Source organism: Muscardinus avellanarius, assembly GCF_963383645.1.
Source record: "Muscardinus avellanarius genome assembly, chromosome: 9".
Classification (NCBI taxonomy): domain Eukaryota; kingdom Metazoa; phylum Chordata; class Mammalia; order Rodentia; family Gliridae; genus Muscardinus; species Muscardinus avellanarius.
The window spans coordinates 62,485,474-62,512,065 of record NC_137795.1 but is presented as its reverse complement, the minus strand read 5'-3'; the positions used below and the strand labels follow the sequence as shown (position 1 = coordinate 62,512,065).

At 40.9% G+C, this 26,592-nt stretch overlaps 1 protein-coding gene across 4 annotated transcripts in view; it reads right to left on the bottom strand.

Annotated features, from left to right (window-relative positions):
* The window catches only part of CDK14 (cyclin dependent kinase 14), a gene marked incomplete at both ends in the record, with an annotated part of 505,411 nt that overhangs the window by 32,446 nt on the left and 446,373 nt on the right, over nt 1–26,592 (bottom strand). For all 4 annotated transcript variants that reach the window (XM_080700879.1, XM_080700880.1, XM_080700881.1 and 1 more), the window contains one exon: nt 10,843–10,891. In XM_080700879.1, coding sequence (XP_080557005.1) covers nt 10,843–10,891 — 49 coding nt within the window. The remainder of the gene's footprint in view (nt 1–10,842; nt 10,892–26,592) is intronic.

Sequence of the window (26,592 nt, the reverse complement as noted above, 5' to 3'; positions counted from 1 at the left end):
GTATATCAAGTCTTGAGGGATTAAATACAGCTGAGGACTGGCAGAGATTTCACATACAGATACACAAAGCTATGCCGTGCACAATGCCACGGGGGAGGGCCAGCATCAGCCCTGTTGCGTGGCATTTTCCTTCACTTATATTTCATTTTTGGACTGAGCAATGCCATCCACACGCACGCACACGCACAAAAATGTATACACTATGAGACTTCAATTGTAAACCATCACTAAATTTTCTGGCATCCCCAAATGTTGAAATTATATATAAATGCTCTTTCAGGCTAGGCAAAGAAGAAAAGAAAAAGATAGATTTGGGAGCTGTGCATGTGTATGTTTCAGGCATTTTTATATATTTGTGTTGTTGGCAGTGGCATAAAATCCACAGATGGATATAAGAACATAACATGGGGTTTGTGCCCTAGAGTAAGGACTCAGTGTCTGAAAGGAAAAGTCCAGTTGCCTCTGGAATCCCTGTTTTCCTCGCCAGTGATGACAGACGCGACAAGGCTGTTCTCCCAGCCTTATTCACTGTGCTTTAAGAGATAAGTCATTACTCACTTAAATGCTTCAAACAGCAAGAATAATTACTTTTAGTCTCACCACCGAAACACTGGGTCAAGTGGTCACCCAGACCCCATACACCAGGCTTAAACTTAGACATCATCGAGAAAAAGGTTTAGCAAATATTTGAACTTGGTAACAGTGATGTCTCTACAATTTCTTTAACCTAATTAGGGAAACTGTCTAGTAGGTGTGTTTCAGATTTAGGGTAAAACACCGTTTTACATTAATTACGTACAAGGCTATTTGTTAACACATCACCCTTAGGAAGGAGCTGTTGGGGGAGGTCGAATCTTGCTTCTATGCAAGTATTTACAAAACAAAATACAAAAACTGGGTGACTTGGCAGCTCAGCATGTGCTCTGAGAAAGGTAGAGAGATGTGCAGGTGTCTGGAGACCCCGTATGGAAGTGGCATTCACGTTCAAGGACAATGCTTATTTGGAACTGAATGAAACTCTGACTGGCTGGGGGAGGCAGGGAGTGCTGAGACACTGAAGGGAAGTAAACTAATATTTGCTAAAGGTCTGTGGTTAGCCAGGTGCTCAGTCATGCACACGCCTACCTTATTGAGGAATTATACAATAAAGCCAGGTGCGGGACACACCTGGAGTCCCAGCAGTACTTGGGAGGCTGTGACAGGAGGGCTACAGGTTGGTGAGGCCCTCAGCAACTGCGTGAGACCCTGTTTTAAAATAAAAAAAATAAAAAGGGCTGGGGTGTAACTTGGAGGTACAATGTTCCTGGGGGGTTCAAATTCCCAGTACCAAGTACCACCTACCCACATAACATACACTAGCAAAAGATTAAACAACAGTCCTGCCAAAGAGTCTTGGAAATTGAAAAACCCAGGCACAAAGCAATTACTGAACTTCCTGCATCTGTATATTGGTTCAGGAGTGGCCCTTATGATACAAATTACCCTGGCTTCAGGCATTTCCTTGTCATTTTGCCAAAAATCTGCTTGTGCAGTATTCCTTCATTTTTTTGTGTGTCTTCTTGGTTCACATTAATAATATTTGCTGATTATGCAGACTCTTTATTTCATGACGACCATCCAAGATAAAGAGTTGCATGGTTACCGGTGGTCACAAAGGATGGGTGGCATTGTTACTAAATCGTCTCTTTTCTCATTGACTTTTTAGGCTCATTGTTTGAGTCTGAAAAATTCACTAAATTCATAAATATTTTCTTAATCAAAGGAAGATGGTATAGAGCTGGGCGTGGTGGCGCACGCTTGTAATCCCAGTACTTGGGAGGCGGAGACAGGAGGATCGCAGGTTTTCGGTCAGCCTCAGCTACTTAGTAAAGGCCCTCTGTGACTTAGTGAGACCCAGTTTCAAAATAAAGAATAAAAAATAGGGGATATAGCTAGGGATATAGCTCTGAGGCAGAATGCCCTTGGGTTCCATATCTGGTACCACACCAAAAAAAAGAAGATGATACAAATAAATGTTGAGGAAAAGAATCACATGTGTCTCCTCCTCCTCCTCCTCCTCCTCCTCCTCCTCCTCCTCCTCCTCCTTCTCATCCCTCCTCCTCCTCTCCTCCTCTTCTTTCTTCTTCTTTTCTTCTTCTTCTTACTGAGGGGTGGAACCCAAAGGCTTTTCTACCTCCGGGCTATTCTCCCAGACCTATTTTATACTTTATTTGGAAACAGTGTCTCACTAAGTTGCTGAGAGCCTCACTAAGTAGCTGAGGCTGGCTTTGAACCCGTGCAATTCTCCTGTCTCAGCCTCCCAAACTGGGATTACAAATTTGCGCCACCACGCTCGGCTCACATGTGTCTCTTCTAAAAACAGAGTTTATTTTTAAGCTTCACTTTCTAAAATGTGGTAACCTTCAGTGTTCTGAGGCTTAAGCATTAACATATGTATCCTCAGGCACCGGGGTAAGGATACCTGGGCCCTGATTTGGGAGGCTTATTTGGAAAATGGAACCCCTTTCAATAGCATTCCCTACGCAGTGAGCAGGGAGCCTGGGCCTTTGTGAGGGGAGATCAAGGAGAACGGGAACAACAGCAGAGAGGTGAATTCTTTGGGGAGTTAAAAAAGGGTAGAGAGCTGCGTGTGTAACCCCTAACAGTTCCCAACAGAAAGGAGAGAGAGAACACAAGAAGGAGAAAGGAAGAGAGACATTTGCAACAGGCAGCACCCCTCAGGAGGGAACAGCATGACTCCTGCAGGGGAGGAGAGGGGCGGCAACATCTGCCTGATGTTCTTTGATACTTCTTCCATCCCCCTGCAGATTTATTACGCTTATTAGGTACTCCAGTGCTATTATCTTCTCAGAGTGTTTACAAACAAAAGATAGGGATGAGAAACACAAATATAAAGCAAGCTCTCTGAACACTTGAGTGCAAAATGCCAAGTCCCTTTAGCATAGTTTCCAAAGCCTGGGACACCCAGGCTTGTGCAACATGGGCATGCACGCACACAACTATGTCACGTGTAGATTTTACAACTCTGCTGTTGGAGAGACGGCAGCTGCTAAGTACATGTGGCTCTTTACAATTAGATTAAGTTTAAGTAAAATGATGAACTCACTTCCTGAGGCCCAGTTGTCACATTTCAAGCACACAAGGGCTGTGGCGGTCTGAGGGTCACAACCTGGGGCAGTACAGACACAGAGGTGTCGGGTCAAACTCTCAGTTACCGCCAGCCTTCCTGAGCACAATCTCATTTTTTCTCAGTGCTACAGATAGGAAATGACTCTTTCCTTGGGCAGCACTCTGAGGGTACCTATTGAGAACCAGGAAATAGGGACTTATCAGTGTCAGAGGCATCCTATGTCTGTTACCTGATGGGCCAGACAGGCAAAGTGGACTGTGTCTGACCTGCTTAGGGCTAGATTTGCTACCCCTGCTGTTTCACCCCATGACTCGTGATTGCATAGGAAACCCTAGTGCTTCCTTGTTTGCAGAAGGTCCCCCAAAGATGTCCACTTGCTAAGCCCCGGAGCCCGTGAATATGCTGCTTTCAGACAAAACATGAACCCTGCAGTTCTTATTAAGCCTCTGCACCTTATAATAGGGAATTTAACCTGGATTAACCAGGTGAGCCCAAATCTAACTACATGAACCTCTGGAGGAAGAGAACTCTCCCACTGGAGAAATGGGGCCATGCAGGAAGTCGGTGAGCTCTGAAGCTGGGTTTGAAGGAGGCACAAGAGAAGCCCTTTGAGTTGCTGGTGGAGGCTTCTGGTTGAAGCCAGGCAGGAATCTGGGACCTCAGCTCTACCCTCACGGGGAATTAAATTCTGAATTTAAGCTGAATGAGCTGGAAGCGAATTCTCCACCAAAACCTCCAGATAAGAGCCCCGGGGCTGACATGCTGACTTTGACCTTCTGAGACCCAGGACAAACAAATTAGCCCAGCTCCACAGGCTTCTACCCACTACAGGCATGAGAACATGTGTGGTCATGTGTAGCAGCCACAGAGCAGAAAAACCCCACTTGGTACTTCAGTACACTCTGCTAGGTTCTGCCTTGGCGAACAGTTCAAGTGAGCCCAGTTCTGTCCTCCTGTGGGAAATGTGCAGCCCCCGCCCCGGGAAGCTCTGTGCCGAGCTGAGTTTTATTCCTTAATGAGCTGGATGACACGACGGAGGTATTAGCTGCACCACAAGGGTGTGCTTTTGGATGAGGAGTCCAACACATAATCTGAAAGGATGAAAAACAATGGCTACTGCCAAGTCCTGGGCCTGGCACGTACTGCCAATTAGCAAGAGAGAACATGGGTATTCTCTGTCCATCAGAGTGGAATGAAAAAACTCGTGCCCAACAGATAACAAACAGCACGGGGCCCACAATGGGTACCTCCAGGGGTTGTTAATGGCAGTGGATTATTTGCTGAGATAAAGACACACACACACACACACACACACACACACACACACACACGCAAACGGACAAGAAATCTAGCAACAAAATAAATGATAGGAGCTAAGTGCGTGGATGGTGAGAGCTGTGTGGGACAGGGGGCAAGTATCTACCAGGGCATGGGAGGGTGGCTGGCAGGCCTGTCAGCTTTACAGCTTGTCACATCCGGCTCTTGTCCTGTGGCTGGCAGGATGGTGGCACAGGAGAAGCCTGGGTGGGTAGAGTGGACATTCAGCCTGCTACAAACACTGTTCTCCCTGGGAGCGAAGGAGCCAGGTACCCACTTCACCCTTGTTCTTCTGCTGCATAAAACCTAAACTAAGGCTGACATCAGTTCCCAGAAGGGAACTCCCTGCCCAAAGTTGTAGTGAGAACAAAACACAACTAGATATGTATAATCCCATATGAATATCAGGATTTTACAACTGCTAATACTGGGTCCCTTTCAGGGACTTCACAGTGGGGCCTACCTTCCAACCTGTAATTAGCAAACGCGTGGAGCTTTTGTCCTCACCAAGCATATATATATATTTTTTTAATTTTAAGCTACAAAAGGGAGCCCTCTGCCCAGACTACCTCAAAAGCCTGCTGTAAGAACATGGAGGATGTGACCACACACATGAAAGCAAATTCTGTATCACAAAAATCTTTCCAAATGTCAGTTACTACCAGTACCTCCACCATGACGGTGAGCATGGAGCAGCGGGCGTATGAGGCCTTTTGACTAGGTGCGTGCCATACATTTTCACATTCATGCTATGGCTGCCTCTAGGAGTCAGGCTCTGGCCTTCAGCAAATTTACCAACTACTTCTCAGGTAGCTTCCATTTTGTCCTCCCGGAGCCTGCTCCCAACCTGTGTTTTTGGACAGATCTTAATTCTGTCTTGAAGTTTTCCAGACCACTTACTACGGCCTGAAAGCATTGTGTGTGTGTGTGTGTGTGTGTGTGTGTGTGTGTGTATGTGTATGGTACTGGGGTTCCTGGAAACCCTTCTACCTCCGGCTACACTGCCAGACCTATTACTTTTTTACTTTTTTATTTGGAAACAGGGTCTCTTAAGCCAACGTGGCTAGCTTCGAACCTGCGCGATCCTCCTGTCTCTGCCTCCTAAGCGTGGGGATTACAAGCGTGCGCCACCACACCCAGCTGAAAGCATCTTTTATTTTAGGTCCTCCTACTCTTCATAAAGGGGCAAGAGGTTTAGTGGGTCTGAATAACACCACACCCATATGATGCTTTCAGTAATTGAACCAATGATTATCCTTATGAAAACAAATGCCCCCAGAAATTGCTCTGAATTACAACTTTTAAGCAGGAAGATGGAGCCTTTGGGGTCTTCAGAGAATATCATGCCTGAGTGCTCAAGGTCAGGGAAAGACACTTGCTGGAATAATGATTGTTGATGTGCGGAAAACTGCATTTTCAAGGGGACAGAATGTGGTGTGGACCTATGTACCATATAGCCTTCTGTTGTTGAATTTGAATCTACAGAGCTGACGGGTTGACAGTAGGAGCTCATTCTTTTAGTTTAAAGGCTGGGATCCCAACATGTTTGCTTTTGAGTCTGCTGCAGAGTTCATTGCCCCCGGTAACCCCCCTCCAAATAAACAGATGATGTATAGAATAACTCCTTTGAAAATATTATGCAAAGTCTCCAGGCACTAAGTAAATTAAAACTGCTACTTTGAAGTAAATAAAATTATAAGAAAAATAATCAACTGGGGAAAAAATATGACAATGGAGAAAAATGATTCCAAGATCTGACTTGACTCAATTGCTCCTCCTAGTGCACGAAAAGCGCCCTCACCTTCCTCTGGCTTCTAAGCTGGCAAAGAAATAGGAAGCTCTAACCTGCTCTGCAGTGTATTATTCTGGAAGGTAATCTTAGATTAATGTAGAACGACAGGGCTGAGTGGAAAACAGGGTCTCTTCCAGTGTCTTGAGAAGGTGCTGACTTAAATCTTAACGGAGCACATCAGTTATGATGACAAGAAAAACACAGCAGAGTTCCTCTAGCAGAAACAAAGTGAAAGTTTGGTTATTCCCCTAAATATTTGTTTAAATGCATTATGTTTTATGCATTGTGAAGCAGCTACCTAGCAAGTTGTCTTAAAAATATGCTTTGTAGACTAAACATAGTCAGATAAAATATTCAGGGACAGTTCAAGAACACAATGTTAGGAAAAAATGTCTAAACCTTCCAAATTTGGGCTCATGACCCTGCTGCTACATTGAAACGTTTTATTTTCTATTTTTGCTTTTCCAGAAAGGTGGCTTCATTATAGTGTTTATGTATTTACTACACACTTAAAAATATCAACCCATGTAAGATCTTAGGAGAAATACAGATTCACTTAACTAACACAAGGATCATAAGCAGAACGAGGACACGCGGGGGAAGAGACTCGCGCCCGTTTGAAGCCTGGAGATGAATTTCACTGCACCGGCTCCGATCTGTGTTTTCCTGATCTGTCCTCAGTGACTTAGTGGTTTATCCTTAGTTCTCATTTTGATGCTTTCAAACCTCCCAAATTGTTCAGCTGTTAAAAAGTTCCAAAACAAGCAAATGTGTTCCTGGAATCTTACCCTTAGCTTTGCTGGAGAGTATATACTAAAGCTTCTTCTCCAGCCAAAATAATAAAAGATCTTTTAAGTGGCTGGAATTCTTGGTTGATTGCACATACATGCCAATGTCAGACAACTATAAATAGAGAGATTTGGAAGAGAAATAGGGAGAGTCTTTATAACCCCAGTGAAATAACATGGAATGTTTTGAAGGCAGTCAGAAAACAGGACATATTTTTATAAAGTTAAGATTTGTCTCTTTTAGCCCCAAATTCCCTTTATGCAAGAGGAGCCCAGGGATCATGCATTTCCAGTATAAGGGAATAAAGGGCTTTTTTCTTTATTGATGTAACCTTATTATTCTCAACCCTATAATTAAGATTTCTTCTTTTTATTATGCCTTTCAGTTTGGATACCTTCTGATATTATTTTCTCATCACTGCTTTGCTTTTCCAGAATACTAAAAAAAAAAACTTTCAAAGGATAAAATTATGCCCATTGTTACTGATTTATGCAAAGTGAGCAAGAACTGCCTGGATGTTACTGAGGACAGATGAGGCCCCCCAAGTGAGCTGGATCATTTGTGACAGGTATTCAGAGACTGGGGATTTATTTCTCAAGAAGTTCCTATGTTTTAGGTGGATATCATCTCCACTGGCCTTCAAAGCTGGGTTAATGCATCTCTTTAAAGACACGGTTACTAAATTTTGAACAGCATCTTACTTTTTAAAATTAGCCTACCCATCCTGTACTAACTCATCTAAGTTGAAGTCAAATTAGTTTTTAAAAATTAGCCCACTTGCCAGGCATGGTGGCGCACGCTTGTAATCCCAGCGCTTGGGAGGCTGAGACGGGAATATCGCACAGGTTTGAAGCCAGCTTCAGCTACTTAGTGAGGCTTTCAGCAACTTAGTGAGACCCTGTTTCCAAATAAAGTATAAAATAGGTCTGGAAGTATAGCCCGGAGGTAGAAAAGCCCCTGGGTTCCACCCTTAGTACCAAAAAAAAAAAAAAAAAAAAATTAGTCCACTTTATTTTGAACCTATTACCACTGCATAAGAGAATTTACCAGCTGTTTCAGGTTAGAAATCGTGCTATAAGACAAAAAAATAGTGAGCAGCAATGGAGAAAACTAGCACTGCTTAATAGTATTTTAATGTAGTTCTTTTGAATCTAGACCATACTTTTTGTTATGGTTTGGATATTGAATGTCCCTCCCAAATTTCATGTATTGAAAGCATGGTCCTCACAGCAAAAAGTTTTAAGAAATGACTGAATCATGAGGCTCTGTCCTCACCCATGGGTTAATCCATTGATTGCTAAGTGGAGCACTGGGGGTGGAGGGCTGGGACCTGGTTGGAAGAAGTAGGTCAAGGGTCAGTAGGGGTATATTCTGGAAGGGTTATTTTCTCCCAGCCCTGGGCAGCCTTCCTCTGCTATACTTTGCCACCATGATGTTCCTGCCTTGGAGCTAGCTGACCATGGACCAAACCTCTGAAACTATGAGCCAAAACAAACCTTTTCTCCTCTAAGTTGTTCTTGTTAGGTATTTAAGTCATAGCGATGCAAAGCTGACTAACACTCCTTCAGGGAGAGATGTTGGAATGTCAGTGATGGTTCCAAGATTCATTTGGAGGAAGAATCAATAATATAATTAATGTCTAAATTCCTGGTTCTCTCTAAATTTCATTGAGTTTGAATTGGCTAAATACTATATAGCTTAGCTCTAAAGACTCAGCACTTAACACTAACATAATAGAAAGTAATAAGACAATGATATTTTTAGTGATGGTCTTAATACTTAGTGTTTCTGAAATGAACCCTTAAGGCAACCAAAAAATGACAAATATGGGGACTTGAAAACAGCATGATGCTAAGCAAGCCCTGTTCATAATTTAAAAATCTTATCGCAAGTCAAGTCTTTAATAGTTTCCTGAAACTACTTAAAAAGCAATCTAAGGGTAGGACTCAGTTTATTAAATGAATCTAATTAATTCTAACCCTATATTCTCTAATTCTAGTGATGTATTATCCACAATTATACACAGCTGCTAAGCTATGAATGATTTATCAGATTTCCCTGTTAGTTCAAATAAAGGGTTAGAAATTCAACTGCTTTATCAAGAATTATTCCATTAAGTATTTACCTGGTTGGACAGAACTGAACAAAGGGAAAGTTATGAGGGATGAATGTGTTTGGTTATTTAATTAGAGTAGGATATGTACTCTCTATATTACCTACTGTGTGAAAGTACATGAGGCCAGTGATCAGAAAAGGAGCAGCAGACAAAGGTGAGGAGCAGGTACTCAATGTTCCCTGCAGGGGGTGTGGCTCCCAGAGGAGAATCCAGAGCCAGAGAACTGACACCAACTGGCAGAAGCAAAGCCCTGGGACAGGCTCACATGACTATTCCAGGGTTTTCTTTCAAGTGCAAACTCAATTTAAAAAATAGTTATTCTTCAAATAAAATATTGTAGAATTAGATGCATTTTTCCAAAAGCTCTTCACAATCTGTTGTCCACTGTCTCTACTGACGGCATGGATTAAAAGTATTTTTTAAGTGGGTGTGGTGGTGCACACTTGTAATCCCAGTACTTGGCAGACTGAGACAGGAGGATCTCAGGTTTGTGGCCAACCTTAGCAACTTAGTAAGGCCCTCTGCAACTAATTAGTGAGACCTTGTTTCAAAATAAAAATAAAATAGGGCTGCAGGTATAGCTCTGAGGTAGAATGCCAGTAACACGCGCGCACACACACACACACACACACACACACACACACACACAGCATTTTTTTTTTTTTTTTTTTTTGGTGGCACTGGCACTGGGGTTCCTGGAAACTCTTCTACTTCTGGGCTATACTCCCAGACCTATTTTATATATTTTTTTTTAAATTTGGAAACAGGGTCTCTTAAGCCAGAGCAGCTGGCTTCGAACCTGCACAATCCTCCTGTCTCCACCTCCCAAGCACAGGGATTACAAACATGAGCCACCACGCCCGGCGTCCAGCATTTTTAATACAGAATTTTTTCCTATTTTTTATTTTCATAACTGGCAGTGTCCAACGTGAAATATATGATAACATACAAAGTGAGATTATAACACAAAGTTCGCCATAAACAAAAAGTTGTTATGACAAATGATAGTTTATTTAAGAAGTTCCAGTTATCTCTTCTCCAGCATAAAGCTTGAAGTCTGATGCCTGGACAAGAAAAGAGCAACTCAGTAACTCTGCTTTCCAGCTTCCAGGGATCTGCTGACAGGTTGGCTTGTAGTAAGTGATTCTTCAATAACTTAACCAAACCTTGTTCTTTATATTTTGTGACATTTTGGAACCAATAAATAAAACTATTTCAACAAGTTCAGATGAGAGGACAGAAACAATAAAGTGGAGTTTATGTGTCCTTCAAATGACACCCCCTAATATGATGTGGGGGAAAATAGGTACACTGAAAAAACTTGAAACATCAGTTTTATTTAACTCAAAAGTTGTCACCAACACCATTTAGATTAGAATGCCAGTCACTATATGGTATTTTATCAGTGTTGTCCTGCTGATACTAAAATATTTTCTGTAATTCTGTTACAAGAAGACGGGCCATGATAAATTTTAGTATTTATAATCCTGAAGCAATGTCACATTGCTCTAGGAAACCAAATCCATCCTGACTGTTGGCTAGCACACAGTATGGGTTTAATAACAGTTTAATGGCTAAATTAATCAATTAATAGATAGCAGCATAAATGAATGAAAAAGTACCACGGCAATCTTATCAAGTGAATTGTAAATATTAAATGACAGAAAAAGAATGAACAAAATTTGCATAAAGACTTACTTATTCCATGCTTGTCTAAGGTTTTTAGAGCTGTACAGGGTAAAGCGTTCTGAAATAGAAAAGAAAACTGATAAATAATCTTTGTATGCAATGTGTACGTTACACACATGTCGAAGAAAACACAGCTTTTAAAACACAGTGTTTGACTTAGCCAGAGTTTGGCTAGCAATTATAAGGTCTTTACTATAAGACGAGGCAGGCAGTTTACAAAGTAAAACAGGATGAGTACAACATTTTAAATGAGGAAGCCTGGCTTTCTTTTGTCTAATATGGCTTACTTCATAATGTAGTTTCTCTAGTAATTTTTTGAATAATTAAATTTTAATTGAATTGAAACTAGAAATGCAAAGCCCAAATCTCCAAACTCCAAGTAGATTTATATAAGAACAGTGACCATTGAGCCAGTGAGAGTTGCTGGTTTTTTTCTATGAAGATTTCTCTGACCAAATACAGTAATGTTGAGCCTCCTTTCTTAAGGTACATGGTATTCACATACGCTCAAAGCCAATCTACTTAGGTTGCATAGTGTGTATTTATATTCATACAGTTTTATTATATATTAAATTTTAAAATATTTTAACAAATTAATCAAGTGATTAAAAGATATTAATAATCTCAACTACTATGTTCACTCCTAGTGATATAACAGTTGTTAATGGCTTGATATCTTCCCTTCCCAGATATTTGTTTACAAATATACATATACAAAATCCATAAATATAAACATATATATTATTTTATTTATTTATTTTTGGTGGTACTGGGAATGGAACCCTTCTACCTCTGGGCTACACTCCCAGACCTATTTTATATTTTATTTGGAAATAGGGTCTCTTAAACCAGAACCTGCACGATCCTCCTGTCTCTGCCTCCCAAGTGTGGGGATTACAAACATGCGCCACCACTCCTAGCTATTATTTTAATTTTTAAAAATGGATTACAATTACCTGGGCCTTGTGACACATCTTGTAATCTCAGCATTTGGGAGGCTGAGACATGAGGATTACAGCTCGCGGACAGCCTCAGCTACTTAGTGAGGCCCTCTGCAACTCAGTGAGACGCTCTTTCAAAATAAAGAATAAAATAGAGGAACGGGGGTGTAGCTCAGAGGTAGAATGCCCCTGGGTTCCACCCCCAGTACCACAATGCAGAATTTCATATACAACTCAAATCATAGTCTGCAAATACATGACTCTTTCTGAAATAACCCAAAAGGTATTTCAAGTGGAGATTGGAGTTATTACTTAAGCAGGGATAATTAATAAAATACTTAGTAGCCTTAAGGCATAGGTATTGACCTATCAAGAAGAGAAACTAAACATTATACCATAATAGAGTATACTAACTAAAGATAAGCCCCGTTACATATATTCATTGTAGAAGAAATGGGCCAAATTGCTCATCAATCATAATGCTTCTACTTGTTTCAAAATAATATATAATTTCTGAATTTATCTAGTAGGCAGTATTATAAGATGCAACATAATTCAGCTAGTTTAGAACAGAAAATGAAAGGCATATTTTGGGTCTGAGGATGAAATGATAAAGAAAAGAAAAAATAGGAAAATAGTTTTTGTATAAAGATTTTTAGTTATTATCGAAGGCTTTGTATTAAAGGCAAGAGATTTTTAAAAATTTATTACATCAAATGCCCTTGTTTAAAAAATTGATTCTCTAAGTGACTTTGTACTTCCCACAAAGCAATTTTAATAATTTGCTGTGATTTCAGGATGAACAAGAATTCCATTACAGATAAAATTAGTACAATTTTGCATTTACAAGTAAATTATTATTCTTAGCAATTAATGACTGCACATAAATATTAGTTCTAAGAATTGCCTCTGTTTAGAGCTTGATAGGATATGCTAATAGAATTTTTTCTAGAGATACAATATGTCATTTTTAGAGTGCATAAAGAAACCAGAATTTATAGTGAAATATGCCATATGACAGCAAAAATAAAAGATGGAAGGCTTATTCTTAGGTTTATATTCCATCACTATTCACAGGATTCTAATTCTTTTAGCAAATACTGCCGAGGTCCTTGCCTATGTGCCAGGCGATGCACTGGGTAATGGGTACTCAAAAAGAAATGGGTCCTGGCCGGGCGTGGTGGCGCACACTTGTAATCCCCGTGCTTGGGAGGCAGAGACAGGAGGATCGCGCAGGTTCGAAGCCAGCCGCGCGCGCTGGCTTAGGAGACCCTGTTTCCAAATAAAAATGTAAAAATAGGTCTGGGAGTGTAGCCCGGAGGTAGAAGGGCTTCCAGGAACCCCAGTACCACCAAAAAAAAAAAAAAAAAGAAATGAGTCCTGGTTATAGCTCAGTACACAGAAATACAAATATAGAAGTATAGATGTGAGGTGAAAAATGCAATGTGGATAGGGATACAGACCCTGGAGAGACCAGGGCCAGAGCTGCTAAGCACGTCTGTTTCTTTTCCAAATGAAGACATGATAAACTCAGCATCGGTGTGTTTTCCTGGAATATTTGTACACAATGTCTTTCAGATCTTTAACTGAGGAAGTACACAATTTCATATGAAGCCATTTCTAACATTTTCTGCAGTGAGCATTACAGTTATAATTAGACTAAAAGATTCTATTTTACAAATGATTTTCATCAGGAATAAAAGCAATGTTCCATTAGAATATAATTAGCTAGGTAAGGTTTGGAAACAAAAAGATTTTTAAATTAGAGTCCCAAATCCATTAGAGGTATAGTTCATAAAATAGACAGTCAACTGTCTATGAATAACTTCATCAGATTATTCAAGTATTTGCATATGAATGTTTTACGCTGTTCACCTTCAGTTAAGTTTACTCTCCCTACTTTAATGTCAACTTTCTATTTCCAATTATGTTTAAACTGGAAGTTTAGAGTGTCACTATTTAAAGCATTGGCTAACTCATAGCATAACTGAGGAGTGCAATTAATTTAAACCTGCAGGCTGATTTTCACCTTCTCTTCTTATTGAGGGACATTGCAGAGGATGATCTCAACGCAGCGGGAGACCAGGGAGAAGAGCCTGCAGAGAAGAACTCACTTGCTAAGCCTCGTGAGTGAGGTGGGGGATGGAGACTGGAAAGGCTTTCCCTCAAACTGAGTGTCTACGCCTTCAATTCCTTGACATTCCAAGGGAAAGCAACTGGAGAACAATGCTATATATTAAAGTCTTCCAGCTTAAAAGAGCTAGACTTGACATAGCTTGGGGCACTGAAAATGCAAACTGTAACCCTCATGAAGATAAAACCTTACTTGGGTTTTATTCATGTGCTTGTAGGTATGCAGTGTATGCCCCAGGAGGTTAATTTTAAATTTATTCTCTTCATTTCCCCCCACCAATGTTTTTGTATCTTAGAAGATACTGTTGTGTTAACTTCAATAACAGAAGGACAGATGAGTAAAAAGTTCAACCAACCAACCAACCAACCAACCAAACAACCAATAAAAAACCTCTAGTACTTGCAAAGGACTTGAAAGGCTAACCAGGATTCATAGCTAGTACTTTCTTTTGAGTGGAGGGCAGACAAGGAGGGGTAGCAACAGACAGGAGAGAATGAAAAGCCTCAAATTTTGGTATATCTTCTACAAACACACTTGATATCATAAAATATAACAATACCATAGAATTGGCATCAGTTTATAAATCAGTATAAGTCGGTCCAAAATAACATTTGCGATGATCGATGATTTTTGTTAATTCCTCTAAATCAAGTTCTCAACCATTTACAATTCAAATTTAGGACTATTTGCATTTGAATAATTTATTTTTGCTGAACTGGTAAGAAAGTATATGGATTGAAGCAAAGGACGGTGGCCATTCTACAGGGCAGAGGTATGAGCCCGATGCCATTCTTGGTATTGCTCTAGTGGTAGGAAAGGTGCTAGTCCTTATAAAGGTGAACAATTAACAGTCATGAGTCATTCTGGGTACATGTCGAACAGTCACTCTATTTTTTTATGTAACAGACACCATCCTCAAATCCTTTTGGGTAGAAGCATAAGTATTCATTCATTCTTTCATTCATTTTACAAATATGTTTGCTGTTGGCCAGGCGCTGTGGATTCAATAGTGTAGAAAACATACAGGTGCATAAAGTAGACTACACTAAATCATGAAGACCAATATTATAAAGGTCCTCAAACCTATACTCATAAATATTCATAAGAATTTTTATGCATATTTTACTTTCCTACTTTTATTAGGAAAACCAAGTCAGCAGCAGACATCTAATATTCTGATTAAGATATTTTAAATAGCTGGATCTATAGTTCATGGAGCAGAAGTAAAGCAGATTCCATGTACAGCAAAAGACACAATTTTCTTTGCATAGAGGACAGGCTTCTGAGTATGTTAGATAGCTAAACTCCAAAAGAGCACAGTGATTCCTACAGGCATTTTGGAAATAGAATTTGCTTTGCATAATGGCAATTCACAGCTTCAAAACACTGGATACTCAATAATAAATAATGACTGAGCCTAGACTGCACCCCAGCATTATCAGTAAAGAGCTTTGGTGTGATATATCCATGCTGAATACAACTGCACAGACCAGTCGCTGTAACCCAGAAGACGTACCTTAAAATGTCAAGCAGCCATATTCAGTCCTCTCAATGGGAGACACAGCCTCCTCACCTGCCTTAGCTGCAGCAAACCATCCCTCAATCCCCAATGGCAACTTCTAGGAACAAATGCTCTACTGCATTCCTTAAACACTTTTACGTGTGACAGCATACATACAAATGTGCTCTCAGAAGAGGTTTTCACACCATCCATGCCTTCCTGAAGCTGGCAGTCTAAGGATGCCTCTCTTTCCATGAGACCCTTTTCTCTAGAGAAGTAAAGGGCAACCACTTAGGAACTTACTAAAGTCTAAACTATGTCTTCCACAAAGAAGAATCTTCAGCTCTCAGAAAAGAAGACAGAATTGAGAAGGTAGAAAGATAAAATCTCCAAAGTGGGAAAGGAGAGCAAGAGGAAGAGAGAGGATCTGCCCTTCCAGGGGAGCTCCAACCACTTCATTTTACAAACAAGTGAACAGAGGCTCAGGAGGCTGAGGAGCCTGAGACCACAATGCAGGTTAGTGGCAGCAGACAAGTCAGGACTCTCGGTCCAGGCCACTATTACCAGAGAGCTGAGGTGCCGCGCCTCCTATTTCACAGTTAAGGAACAATTCCTGTGTCCTAGGGGGTTTGCCAATATGAAATCACTTAAATACTCATAACAATGCCACAGGGGAGGGGGGGAGTAATTGTTTCTATTTTGTACATGAAGAAACGGAGACACAGAGACATTGGGCAACTTTTCCATATAGCACAGCTCGTAAGTGGCAGAGCTGGGATCTGAACCTAGACTGTCTGGATTTAGAGTCTATGCTCTCAGTAGCCATGCCATGACACCTTTCTGTATCTCAGATAAGGACTTATCCTGAAATGCACAAAGCCAGCAACAGGACAACATATCAAATCTCCTTCAGCAGCAATAAAGACACGTGCACACAAACAACTCTCTCAACACTCCCCGCTCCTGGCTCCCTCTCCAGCTGCAGCCAGAGTGCCTGACCCTTTCATGTCTACAGGAACAAATCTGTCTTATGTTCATATGAGAAGCTAGACATGTGTTTTCCATGTTCTAGTGACTTTGAAACATATTATTTAAATTTATGGTGCCTCGGTTTCCCTAGATCATGGGTCAGGATGAAAACAGTTCCCACCCCATAAAATTACTGTGAATGTGTAAGAAAATGTGTCTTAAGAGCTGATAATAAGCCAGGCATGGTGGCACACGCTTGTAATCCCAGCATTCGGGAGGCAGGGACAGAGGGATTGTGCTTTGCGGTCAGCCTCAGCCTCAGCTATTTAATGAGATCCTTTGCAACTCAGTGAGACGATGCGTAAAAAAAAAAAAAAAAAAAAAAAAAAACAGAATAAAAAATAGGGCTGGTGGTGTAGCTTGGAGATAGAATGCCCCTGGGCTCCATCCCAGGACTGAAAAGAAAAAGAACTGATAATAAATGTTCAGTACCTGCTGGCCATTAATACTATCACTGCAATCATTATAAATAACAATGTGCTTGAAAAACTCATCAGCTTCAACAGTTTTATATAAATATATTATAAATATTATATATTACACACACACACACACACACACTCCTACCCCCCATGCCTGGGAGACATATGGTATATAGAAAGCAGCATTACTCCAGAAAGGTAAATGTTTATTCTGAATAATTCCTTTTGAAGTAATAGTTAAATGCATGAAAACCACAAACATGTCTATGCTGTGACTCCTGGTGACAATTCTGGGATGGTAATGCACTAGTGGAGAGTGAGGGTTGGCATTCTAAGAGAGTAGCAGTTATTCTTTTTCACGGCAGAGATTATTAACTGAATATACCAAGCTGGCTCTAGAAGCACAAGCTCCTGCATACATACACATATATGTCCTTTCTTGATAATATTCGTTGCAAACATTACTATTGTTAGTCACACAGGTGCTTTCTGGACAGGTACAGATGAAGGAAATTTCATCATTTCTTACAACTACACGGATCATTAGTAGCCAGTTTATTGGTCTGACCTGAATATTTGGGAAATAAAATATTACTTGTTTCTTTAATAATGGAAACCTAGTTTTTTTCATCTGTATATTAGCATAACAATTATTAGTCCATAGTCATGTATTTGCCTTGAAGGAGCACTATGATATTGGTCTAATGGGTTTTTTCCACATAGCAGAAAATGATTTTGATTCACTTCTTTTAGCCAGGAGTAGCTGATAAGTCTAGAAGTCAGAAGACCTACTGGGAGAGATGGAATTAATTATTCAGCAAATAATCCCTGACTCCTTCTTCCCACCTTCATGATTAGGGCACACATCTGCACCCACTGACGGTTTGTGTGAACAGCAGGGTGTTAGAGCCTTGAAATGCACCTGTCGGGTTGGCTCCACTGTTTGCTCCTGCCTTTCTCCATCAGCACTCTTCCAAAGCAGCTACTCCAATGAGGATAAGAGTTGCCTGAAGCACACGTGAACTTAACCAGCTGCAGCCTGGAGCCAAGAACTGCAAGTCCCAAGAGAGATCAGCTGAAACTGCTCACCACACAGTCATGAGCAACTACAGGACTTACTGGTGTACGGCACTGCCTTTGGGTGGTTTGTTTTGAGCACTACGGTGGCAGAGCTGACTGCTACTTCCAGGTTCTGGTCCCGAGCCACTAGGTGCCACCTGCCCTGTCAGAGGACCTTGAAGAAAACATCTGGTAAACAATAAGATGTGTATAACATACACCAGCATCATCAAGCAATGAGTACTTAAAATGTGGCCTTTATTCTATGGTTCTAAGAATTTCCCTTTTCTTTTTGTGGCACTGAGAAAGGCTCCAAGAGGCATTCTAACACCAAGCTATACCCTCCAGCCCTTTTTCTATTATTTGTTTTGAAATAGGGTCTCACTGTGTTGCTGATCCTTTCCCTAAATTGCAAACTGGCCTTGAACCTGTGATCCTCCTGTCTTGGCCTCCCTAGTACCAGAATTACAGGAATGCACTACCATGCCCAACTTGGTTCTAAGATTTTTCAAGTTCTGAAATGATGTCTTCTTAGATGACTGAACACCATGCTGTGCTCTGTGCTTTCAATGTCTCCAGAGACAGAGAGAGAAGATCAATCTTCCTACCCTTTGTTCACCACTCAGTCACGAAACTCACGCTGTGGTACAAACTCAGTGTGCAGGCGAACAATGAGTGAATACACTTAGGAAGTCCCACTGCTTTCCTGGAGATACAGTTTTCTGGAGGTACTGTGGTCAAGAACAAACTTGAAAACAAGAAACATGTTTTCTTGTTTTAGGTCTAAACTTCTACTCTCTCTTAGATCTTGATTCAAAAAAAGATATTTTTGGAAAAGAAGCTAAAAGTTCAGAGTAAGGAATTAGGAGGAGGTTTTACAGTGCATAAATGTCTAGTTCTGTACTTGTTGGCATTTGTGAGCAGGGTGAACATAAAACATCAGGGTACAAATTACGGGCAGTAATAAGAAGTGTCTGGCTAGTTTATGGTAATGCCACTGGCATATAATAACAAGAATTTTCTATTTTAAAGGAGATAATTCTTTCAGAACTATGATTATTATCCATATTTTTACTTAGTTCTGATCTCAACTTTTAAGATGTTAGTTCATTTATATTTAAATATAAACATGGTGACAGTCATATTTTATAAATTTTATTTTATACATGACTGCCACCATGTTCCACAAATTGGACAGTAGATAGGGATTTTAGTATACCTGAGATGGGATTGGGAATCACCAAAGAGAATGAGAAGTACCTATTTGTTGATTGACATTCTATGTCAACTTTGGTGGGGTATAGTGTAAATGACTACCCTGAAAACTACCAAGTCCTCAAGAATAGGAATAGTAAAACAAGTTTACTTAGGGTTAAAAAAATAGTAACTTTATGATCAGAAAAATTCCTTTAACCTTGACAGTTCAGTCTTATTACATTTTTCTTTCTGGCATTTTCTAGTCTCCATCACTGCTGATACCCTCTAGTGAAAATAAATGGAAATTCTTCAGGCAGATACAGGCAAAACAGGTACAGGTAAGTCTTAGCTTTGCATTGAACAGATTATTCCATAATTTAAACACAAATCTGCCTATTGCAGAGGAACTTTCACATTTCTAAATGATTCACAAGATTTCCAACTGTATTTTAGTTATTTTTGTTTTAGATCATTAACCATACACATGACACTTCATGTGAGATCCTTGGTCAGCTACAGCTATATAGGAAAAAATATCCCAATGCCTATAGCATCAGTGCCCACTAGTATGGCAGTAATTTCCCTCTGAGCCAGGATTACCTTTACAGGAGCTCTAGAGCTGATAGTGTAGCAGAAATGAAGAGACAGGAGGAGTTCCCACTTGAGATAAAACCTCTCTCCAGCTCTGAAATAGGTCTGTAACTTCTTATAGACAGTAAGGTCCTTTTGAAAACATTAAACCATCCACCCCCTCCCCTGCTCAAAACCCTCCAGTGATCCTTCTCACACTTCAAATAAAATTCCCATGTCTCTGCTTGGCATTCTGGGCACCTGGTTCTCTAAACTGTCTATTGCGGCTCTCCCCACAGTCATGCATCTCCAGTCATGGAACTTGCTATTACCTGCTCTGCTCTGGCGTGCACACTCCAGAGGGCAGTGGTTTGTTGGCCTTGTTCACAGCCAGGTCTCCAGCACCTGAGAAGCCTCCCCAGGACCCACCGAGCAGTTACTGCAGTTATTGCTGCTGGAACCGACACACAGCCCTAACCTGAGCTTGTAGCCCCCCGCCACCTCCCAAGATGACTGTCACCATCAGTAAGTAAAGGCAGCCTGTCCTTCTCATCATGATTACAGACTATACTTCCCTGCTCTGTGAAATTCACATCACTGAGAGTTTGCCATGTGACTGGAGTGGGATTATTTATTGGAGAAAGAATAGTAAGTTGACTCAGGGGGTGGATGGATGGACAGGTGGAGAGACCGCAATGTCCTAGGCCTGTGTCCAGCAGACCCATGGGGCTTTTAGCAGTAAAATATGAGCTAAGAATGAGATATCTGCAAGTCCACTCTATACCCATCACATAGTTACTGCCTTATATATGTAGATCTAGTGCATAATTATTACAATTGCTGTTAATAAAAAGACAAAAATTTCCTGTGGTGAAACATAAAAAACTAGCGGAAAAGAAAACACCAGGCAGTGGACTACTTTTTAATTTTATTTAATTAATTAGTTAATTATGTGTTTGCAGTGCCTGGTATTAAACCCAGGGGTGCTCCATCACTCAGCTTCATCTCCAGTCCTCTTTATTTTTTATTTTGAGACAGGGTCTCTCTAAGTTGCCCAGGCTGGCCTTGAACTTGTGATCCTCCTATCTTAGGCTTCCAAGTAGCTGGGTTACAGGCATGCCCACAGCTCTTGGAAGGATACATATTTGTTTTTTTTTTTTGGGGGGGGTGATTACCAGGGATTGAACCTAGGAGTATTATACTTCTGAGCTACACTCCAGCCCTCTTTTAAATTTTTATTTTGAAAAAGGGTCTAGCTAAGTTGCTATGGCTGGCCTTGAACCGACAATCCTCCTGAGACAGCCTCCCTAGTGAAATTACAGGAGTGCACCACCACGACTGGCTCAGGATACATATTTTTAATGATAAAAATATTACTTTGTGGCTATTTGCCCTTAACATTTGTTGGGAGCCATTAAGGCCTTCCCATAGATTGGTGTCTCTGACTCAGCTGACTGTCCTTCGCCCAGAGTCAACAAGGTTTGGGGTTATGGAAAGTTCAAAGAGGTTTGAGAGAGGATCAGGTGGTGATGACACGAGGGTACTGATAGGCCTATCTGTAATATGTGTTTTGTATTGGTCTTTATTGTATTCTGGTGGCGGTAGCAGGAGAATGTTGATTGACCTGTAGCTGTGTATAAATACCTGTGGAAAAACAAGTCGGCATCGGCACAATAAAGATGAGATTGATCCAGAAGTTGCGTTGGCCAGGAGCGTCCGCGCAATTAAGAATATTGACCCAGGCATAGTCATCGACCCGTAGGAAATATTGGCCCATAAACAGGGGTCGACCAGTAGAGATAGTAGGCTGGCGGCTCCCCACGTTAGGGTTAAAAACTCTTCATCCTAACGCCTCACTTCAGAACCCATACTCTTGCTGGCTGGCTCCGGCAGGTGGTGGCCCGTATGGGGAACAATTCTGAAACTGAGGATCCCGTGAAGGACACTGCTGAATAAAAAAGGAGTACACTCGAAAGATTTTTGGTAGTGGTGAAACACTACCAACGATTTTGGTAGTGGGAATTTTGTAATATATAATCGGTCACTAAAGCTTTGCGCAAAAGAAACTAAGCCGGCAAATGAAGAAAGAATCTAAGATAGAAAATGAAGGCGCCTAACGTGTAAATAGTAATATACAATAGGTCAGAAGATTAGTTCCTAATGTAAGAGTTGTAAAAATCCAATGGGTCAAAAAATATAATATACAATGGGTCAGAAGATTAGCTTTTTGTTTTTGTTACATAGGCTAGAGAAACGAGGAGGGAACATGCGGGCATTTTGCCTTCGCTTCCTGAAGAAGATACTTGAGATACTGAAAGAGAGGAGCATCTTGAGGAAACTGCTGATCAGCACCATAGGAATGAGTTGGGGCTTATCCAGACATTCCAAAAACAGTCACCAGAGCCCGATTTTTGTATAAAGCAATTACAAGTAGCCGTAGAGACTTTAATTAAACGAGTAGATCAGATAGCTCCTTCAAACAGTGAAAAGGGAGGATCTCAACAATATTCTATTATCAGCAATGCAAGCCTTCAAAATTCTCCCACTGTAGCATTTGCTAAACAAAACAGTGAAAAACACAGATCTTTATCTTTACTATCACCACTTCAAGCAGCTATAAATCGCGCTGCAGAAAACGGAGAAGAAACTAAAGGATTCAGAGTTTTTCCGGTTACTGAAGACCCTGATGGTCAGGGAGGTGTTATTAGGGTACACAGGCCTTTTCCTTTCAAACAATTAAAAGAATTAAAAATGGCTTGCACTCAATATGGACCAAAAGCACATTACTCAAGTCATGTTAGAATCTCTCTCCATGGAGGCTTTGTGTCCTTCTGATTGGAAACAGCCCGAGCCTGTTTATCAGGGGGTGCTTTTTTATTGTGGAAGTCTGAATTTGCAGAACAATGCCAATCCACAGCAGATTTAAACATAGGTCAGAGAATACCCATAAACTTTGATATGTTAGCAGGAGAAGGACAATTTAGGGAGACTGCTCAGCAATTAAAATTTAGTCTAGCTTCTTATGCTCAGACCAATGCTGCTGCGCGTTGAGCATGGAACAAGTTGCCCTCTTCAGGAAAACAAACAGAAGATCTTTCAAAAATAAGACAAGGACCAGATGAGCCACATCAGGAGTTTGTAGCCAGGTTATTACAAACTGCTAGTCAATTGATAGGCGACAGCAAAGCAGGGCTGTTGCCCGTAAAGCAATAAGCCTTTGAGAATGCTAATGCTGTTAAGCTGCCTTACGCCCTTTTAGAAAGAAAGGAGACCTATCTGATTATATTCGGCTATGTTCCGATATAGAACCTGCATATACACAGGGACTAGCTATGGCTGCGGCATTACAAGGGAAAACTGTACAAGAAATCCTTTTCCAACAACATAAAAAATCGGGGACCTAAAAATAATATGGTTAAAAGCTATGGGTGTAGACAAAATGGTCATTTAGTTAACTGTCCACAGAGGCAAAGTGCTAGTAATAAACGAGAGCCAGGCTTATGCCCTCGATGTAGAAGAGGGAAGCATTGGGCTAAGGAATGTAAATCAAGGACTGATGAGCAAGGGAAACAGTTCCTGTCGGGAAACGAAAGGAGGGGCCCGCCTCAGGCCCCACAGCAACAATGTTATGGGGCACTCCAGACGGCTTTACCACAGCAGGACAACTCTCCTCAAAACAATCCATTCAGGACTTATTCAGAGCAATCCCAGGCAGCTCAGGATTGGACCTCTGTGCCTCTATATAGACAGTATTAACTCCCGAAATGGGAATGCAAGCCCTTCCTACTGGTGTTTATGGTCCGTTACCTAAAGGGACAGTAGGATTGTTATTAGGACAAAGTGGTGTCACCATGAAGGGAGCAAGAATAGAAGACTCTGATTAATGCTGATGACTGAAACATGGGCTTACGTTCCAGATTATCCCATACTTCATCCAGCTATTTAGGAGCAGCGGGAGATCGCTGTCTTCAGTAACAACTCGCGATTGCTGGGACTTCTTGCTTTGAATTTTGCACCCATTGCAGAAAGTTTTGGTTATGCTGAACAAAGAACTGTTAAAAATGTTGGGAATTTTACATCCATTGTGGAAACTTTTGGTTATGCTGGACAAAGAACTGGTAAAAACATCAGGAAGATGGGATGTCTACAGTTGACACCTGTGATATTGCAGACAAGTACAGAGACTGATATTTTGGACAGAGAATTGATAGTACAAAGACTGATAGAACAAGTTCAGAGACTGATATTTTGGACAGAGAATTAATAGTACGAACACTAATAGTATTATTTTAGAGTTGGTACTTTTGATTATTTGGACAAAGACTGATAAGTAATTGTGCTATTGAAGGTTTGGTTTTGTGGGGCCCTGGTTACCCAGGGAGAAAAGATAAAAATGTTAGCCCACTAACAACTTGTTTACTCTGTAAAACTGATTCAATATGTAAAAAGCATTGTGTTAATTGGAGAAAATGTCCTGCTGAAATACCTATGTTACATGATACTCCGAATACCTTGTTTATTAGAGACTCGGGACAAAATGTGGTCTCAGGACAAAGTGAGAACATTTTTTCAGCAGAAGTGCACAATTTACCTTTGAAGGGTACCCCCATTTAAGAGGCTGGTAGTCAATGACAGGTAAGATTTCCTTGGGACAAGGAAACCTAAGACAGGATATACAGCTTAGCTCTGTACTATCCAAACATGGGTAATCCTTGATACAAAAAGGAAACAACCTAAGACAGGCACAGTCTTCTTTAAATATGATAAAAAAGGGGGAATTGTTGGGAGCCATTAAGGCTTTTCCCTAGATTGGTGTCTCTGACTCAGCTGACTGTCCTTCGCCCAGAGTCAACAAGGTTTGGGGTTATGGAAAGTTCAAAGAGGTCTGAGAGAGGATCAGATGGTGATGACACGAGGGTACTGATAGGGCTATCTGTAATGATATGTTTTGTATTGGTCTTTATTGTATTCTGGTGGTGGTAGTACGAGAATGTTGATTGACCTGTAGCTGTGTATAAATACCTCTGGAAAAACAAGTTGGCATTGGCACAATAAAGATGAGATTGACCCAGAAGTTGCGTTGGCCAGGAGCGTCCGCGCAATGGAGAATACTGACCCAGGCATAGTCATCGACCCGGAGGAAATATTGGCCCACGAACAGGGGTCAACCAGTAGAGATAGTAGGCTGGCGGCTCCCTCACATTAGGGTTAAAAACTCTTCATCCTCACGCCTCACTTCAGAACCCGTACTCTTGCTGGCTGGCTCCGGCAAACATTAAAATCACTTTTATATCAATTATGTCAGGTAGCTCGAACTGTCTTAAAATAGGTTGTGTATAAAAAGCAAATTTTGAAAATATACAAATAAATGATCTGGTTTACTTTCCATAGCAGTCTGTGGGCTGGATGGCCCAGCTATGATCCTTCTAGAAGGGTAAAGAAGGTGTCTCTGCACACCACAGGCCGCCCCTCACTGCAGGTGTGGCTCTTCAGCAGTCCCGGAACGAGGAGCCTGCCCTCCCTCATCCTGCATGGAGTACCCCACCCCAGCAACAACTTCTGCCACTTCCACAGCGTTTCCATCACCGTCTTAAAGACCCAGGATAAGCCAAGAGTAAATGCCAGCGGGTCCAACTTCCTTGGGGTAGAAAGGATGAGGGTGGCATTTCCTCCCACACATACCAAGAACTGCACGAGACTAAACATCCGCAGTAGGCACTTTGGAATTGACGATTTATTGGAAGCAAAGGTTTGAAGGGCTTAACGGCATTCTAAGCCCAAACCATAACAGTATTCTGTTTCTGAAATAATTTGTATCTCCCCACTGGAATTAAAAGCCTGGATCTATTTGGTTTGGATGCACTTGTCTGTGAACAGTCGGGACTTGAACAGTCTTTCACTTCTTTACAAAGCCATAGTACAGCCAAGTCCGTATATAAAGATTATCTTCAAGGTTAGTGTGTCTGGAGGATTAGTTGGGGAACAAGATGTGCAAAATACCACCGCTCCTCACTGCTTCAGGGGTAAATTCTTTTTTATTTTATTTCATTCATTTTAAGACCTTCCGTCTTCTTCAGTTTTCTCAATCAAACAGCTTCTTGCACTGAATAAATAATGTTCCCCTATAAATAATATAACCACTTTGGAAACGCACTGTTCCCTTGCTTGATTTAGGAAAACAGAATTTTTTTATTCTGAATTCTGTCACCTTTAATTGCTTCTGGTTTGCCAGTGTTTTTCTTTTCCTCCCCAAATCTTACAGTGTCGTCCTTTTTTAACTCCTGAAATAATAACTTGTCATTAAATAGCAGCTCAATGCTCCTTTTGTTGGAAGAATTCAAGATGACTGAGAATATCACACATGGAACCTACGTGTTATTTTTGTATGAAACCATTCTATGGAAGGTGTTTTTAAAACATTCTATGTAAGATGTTTTTAAGGCTTTGTGTATAAATTTCATCAAATAGATCAGATCCTTTCTACTTTTCTGATTATTTATTTATTTATTTATTGGAACTGGGATTGAACTAGGGACATTCTACCTTGGATCTACGCCCCCAACTCTTATTTATTATTTATTTATTTATTTATTTATTTATTTATTTATTTATTTATTTATTTGCAGTACTGGGGATGGAACCCAGGGGCATTCTACCTCCAAGCTACACCCCCTAGCCACAGCCCTATTTTTTATTCTTTATTTTGAAACAGAGTCTCACCGATTGCAAAAGCCCTCGAACTACAATCCTCCTGTCTCAGCCTCCCAAATGCCCTAGCCCTTTAATTTTTAAATTTGAAATAGAGTCTCACTCGTTTGCTCAGAGTCTCATTATGCTGTTGAGGCTGTCGTCAAACCTAAGATCCTCCTGTCTCAGCCTCTCTAGTACTGAGATTACAAGCATGCA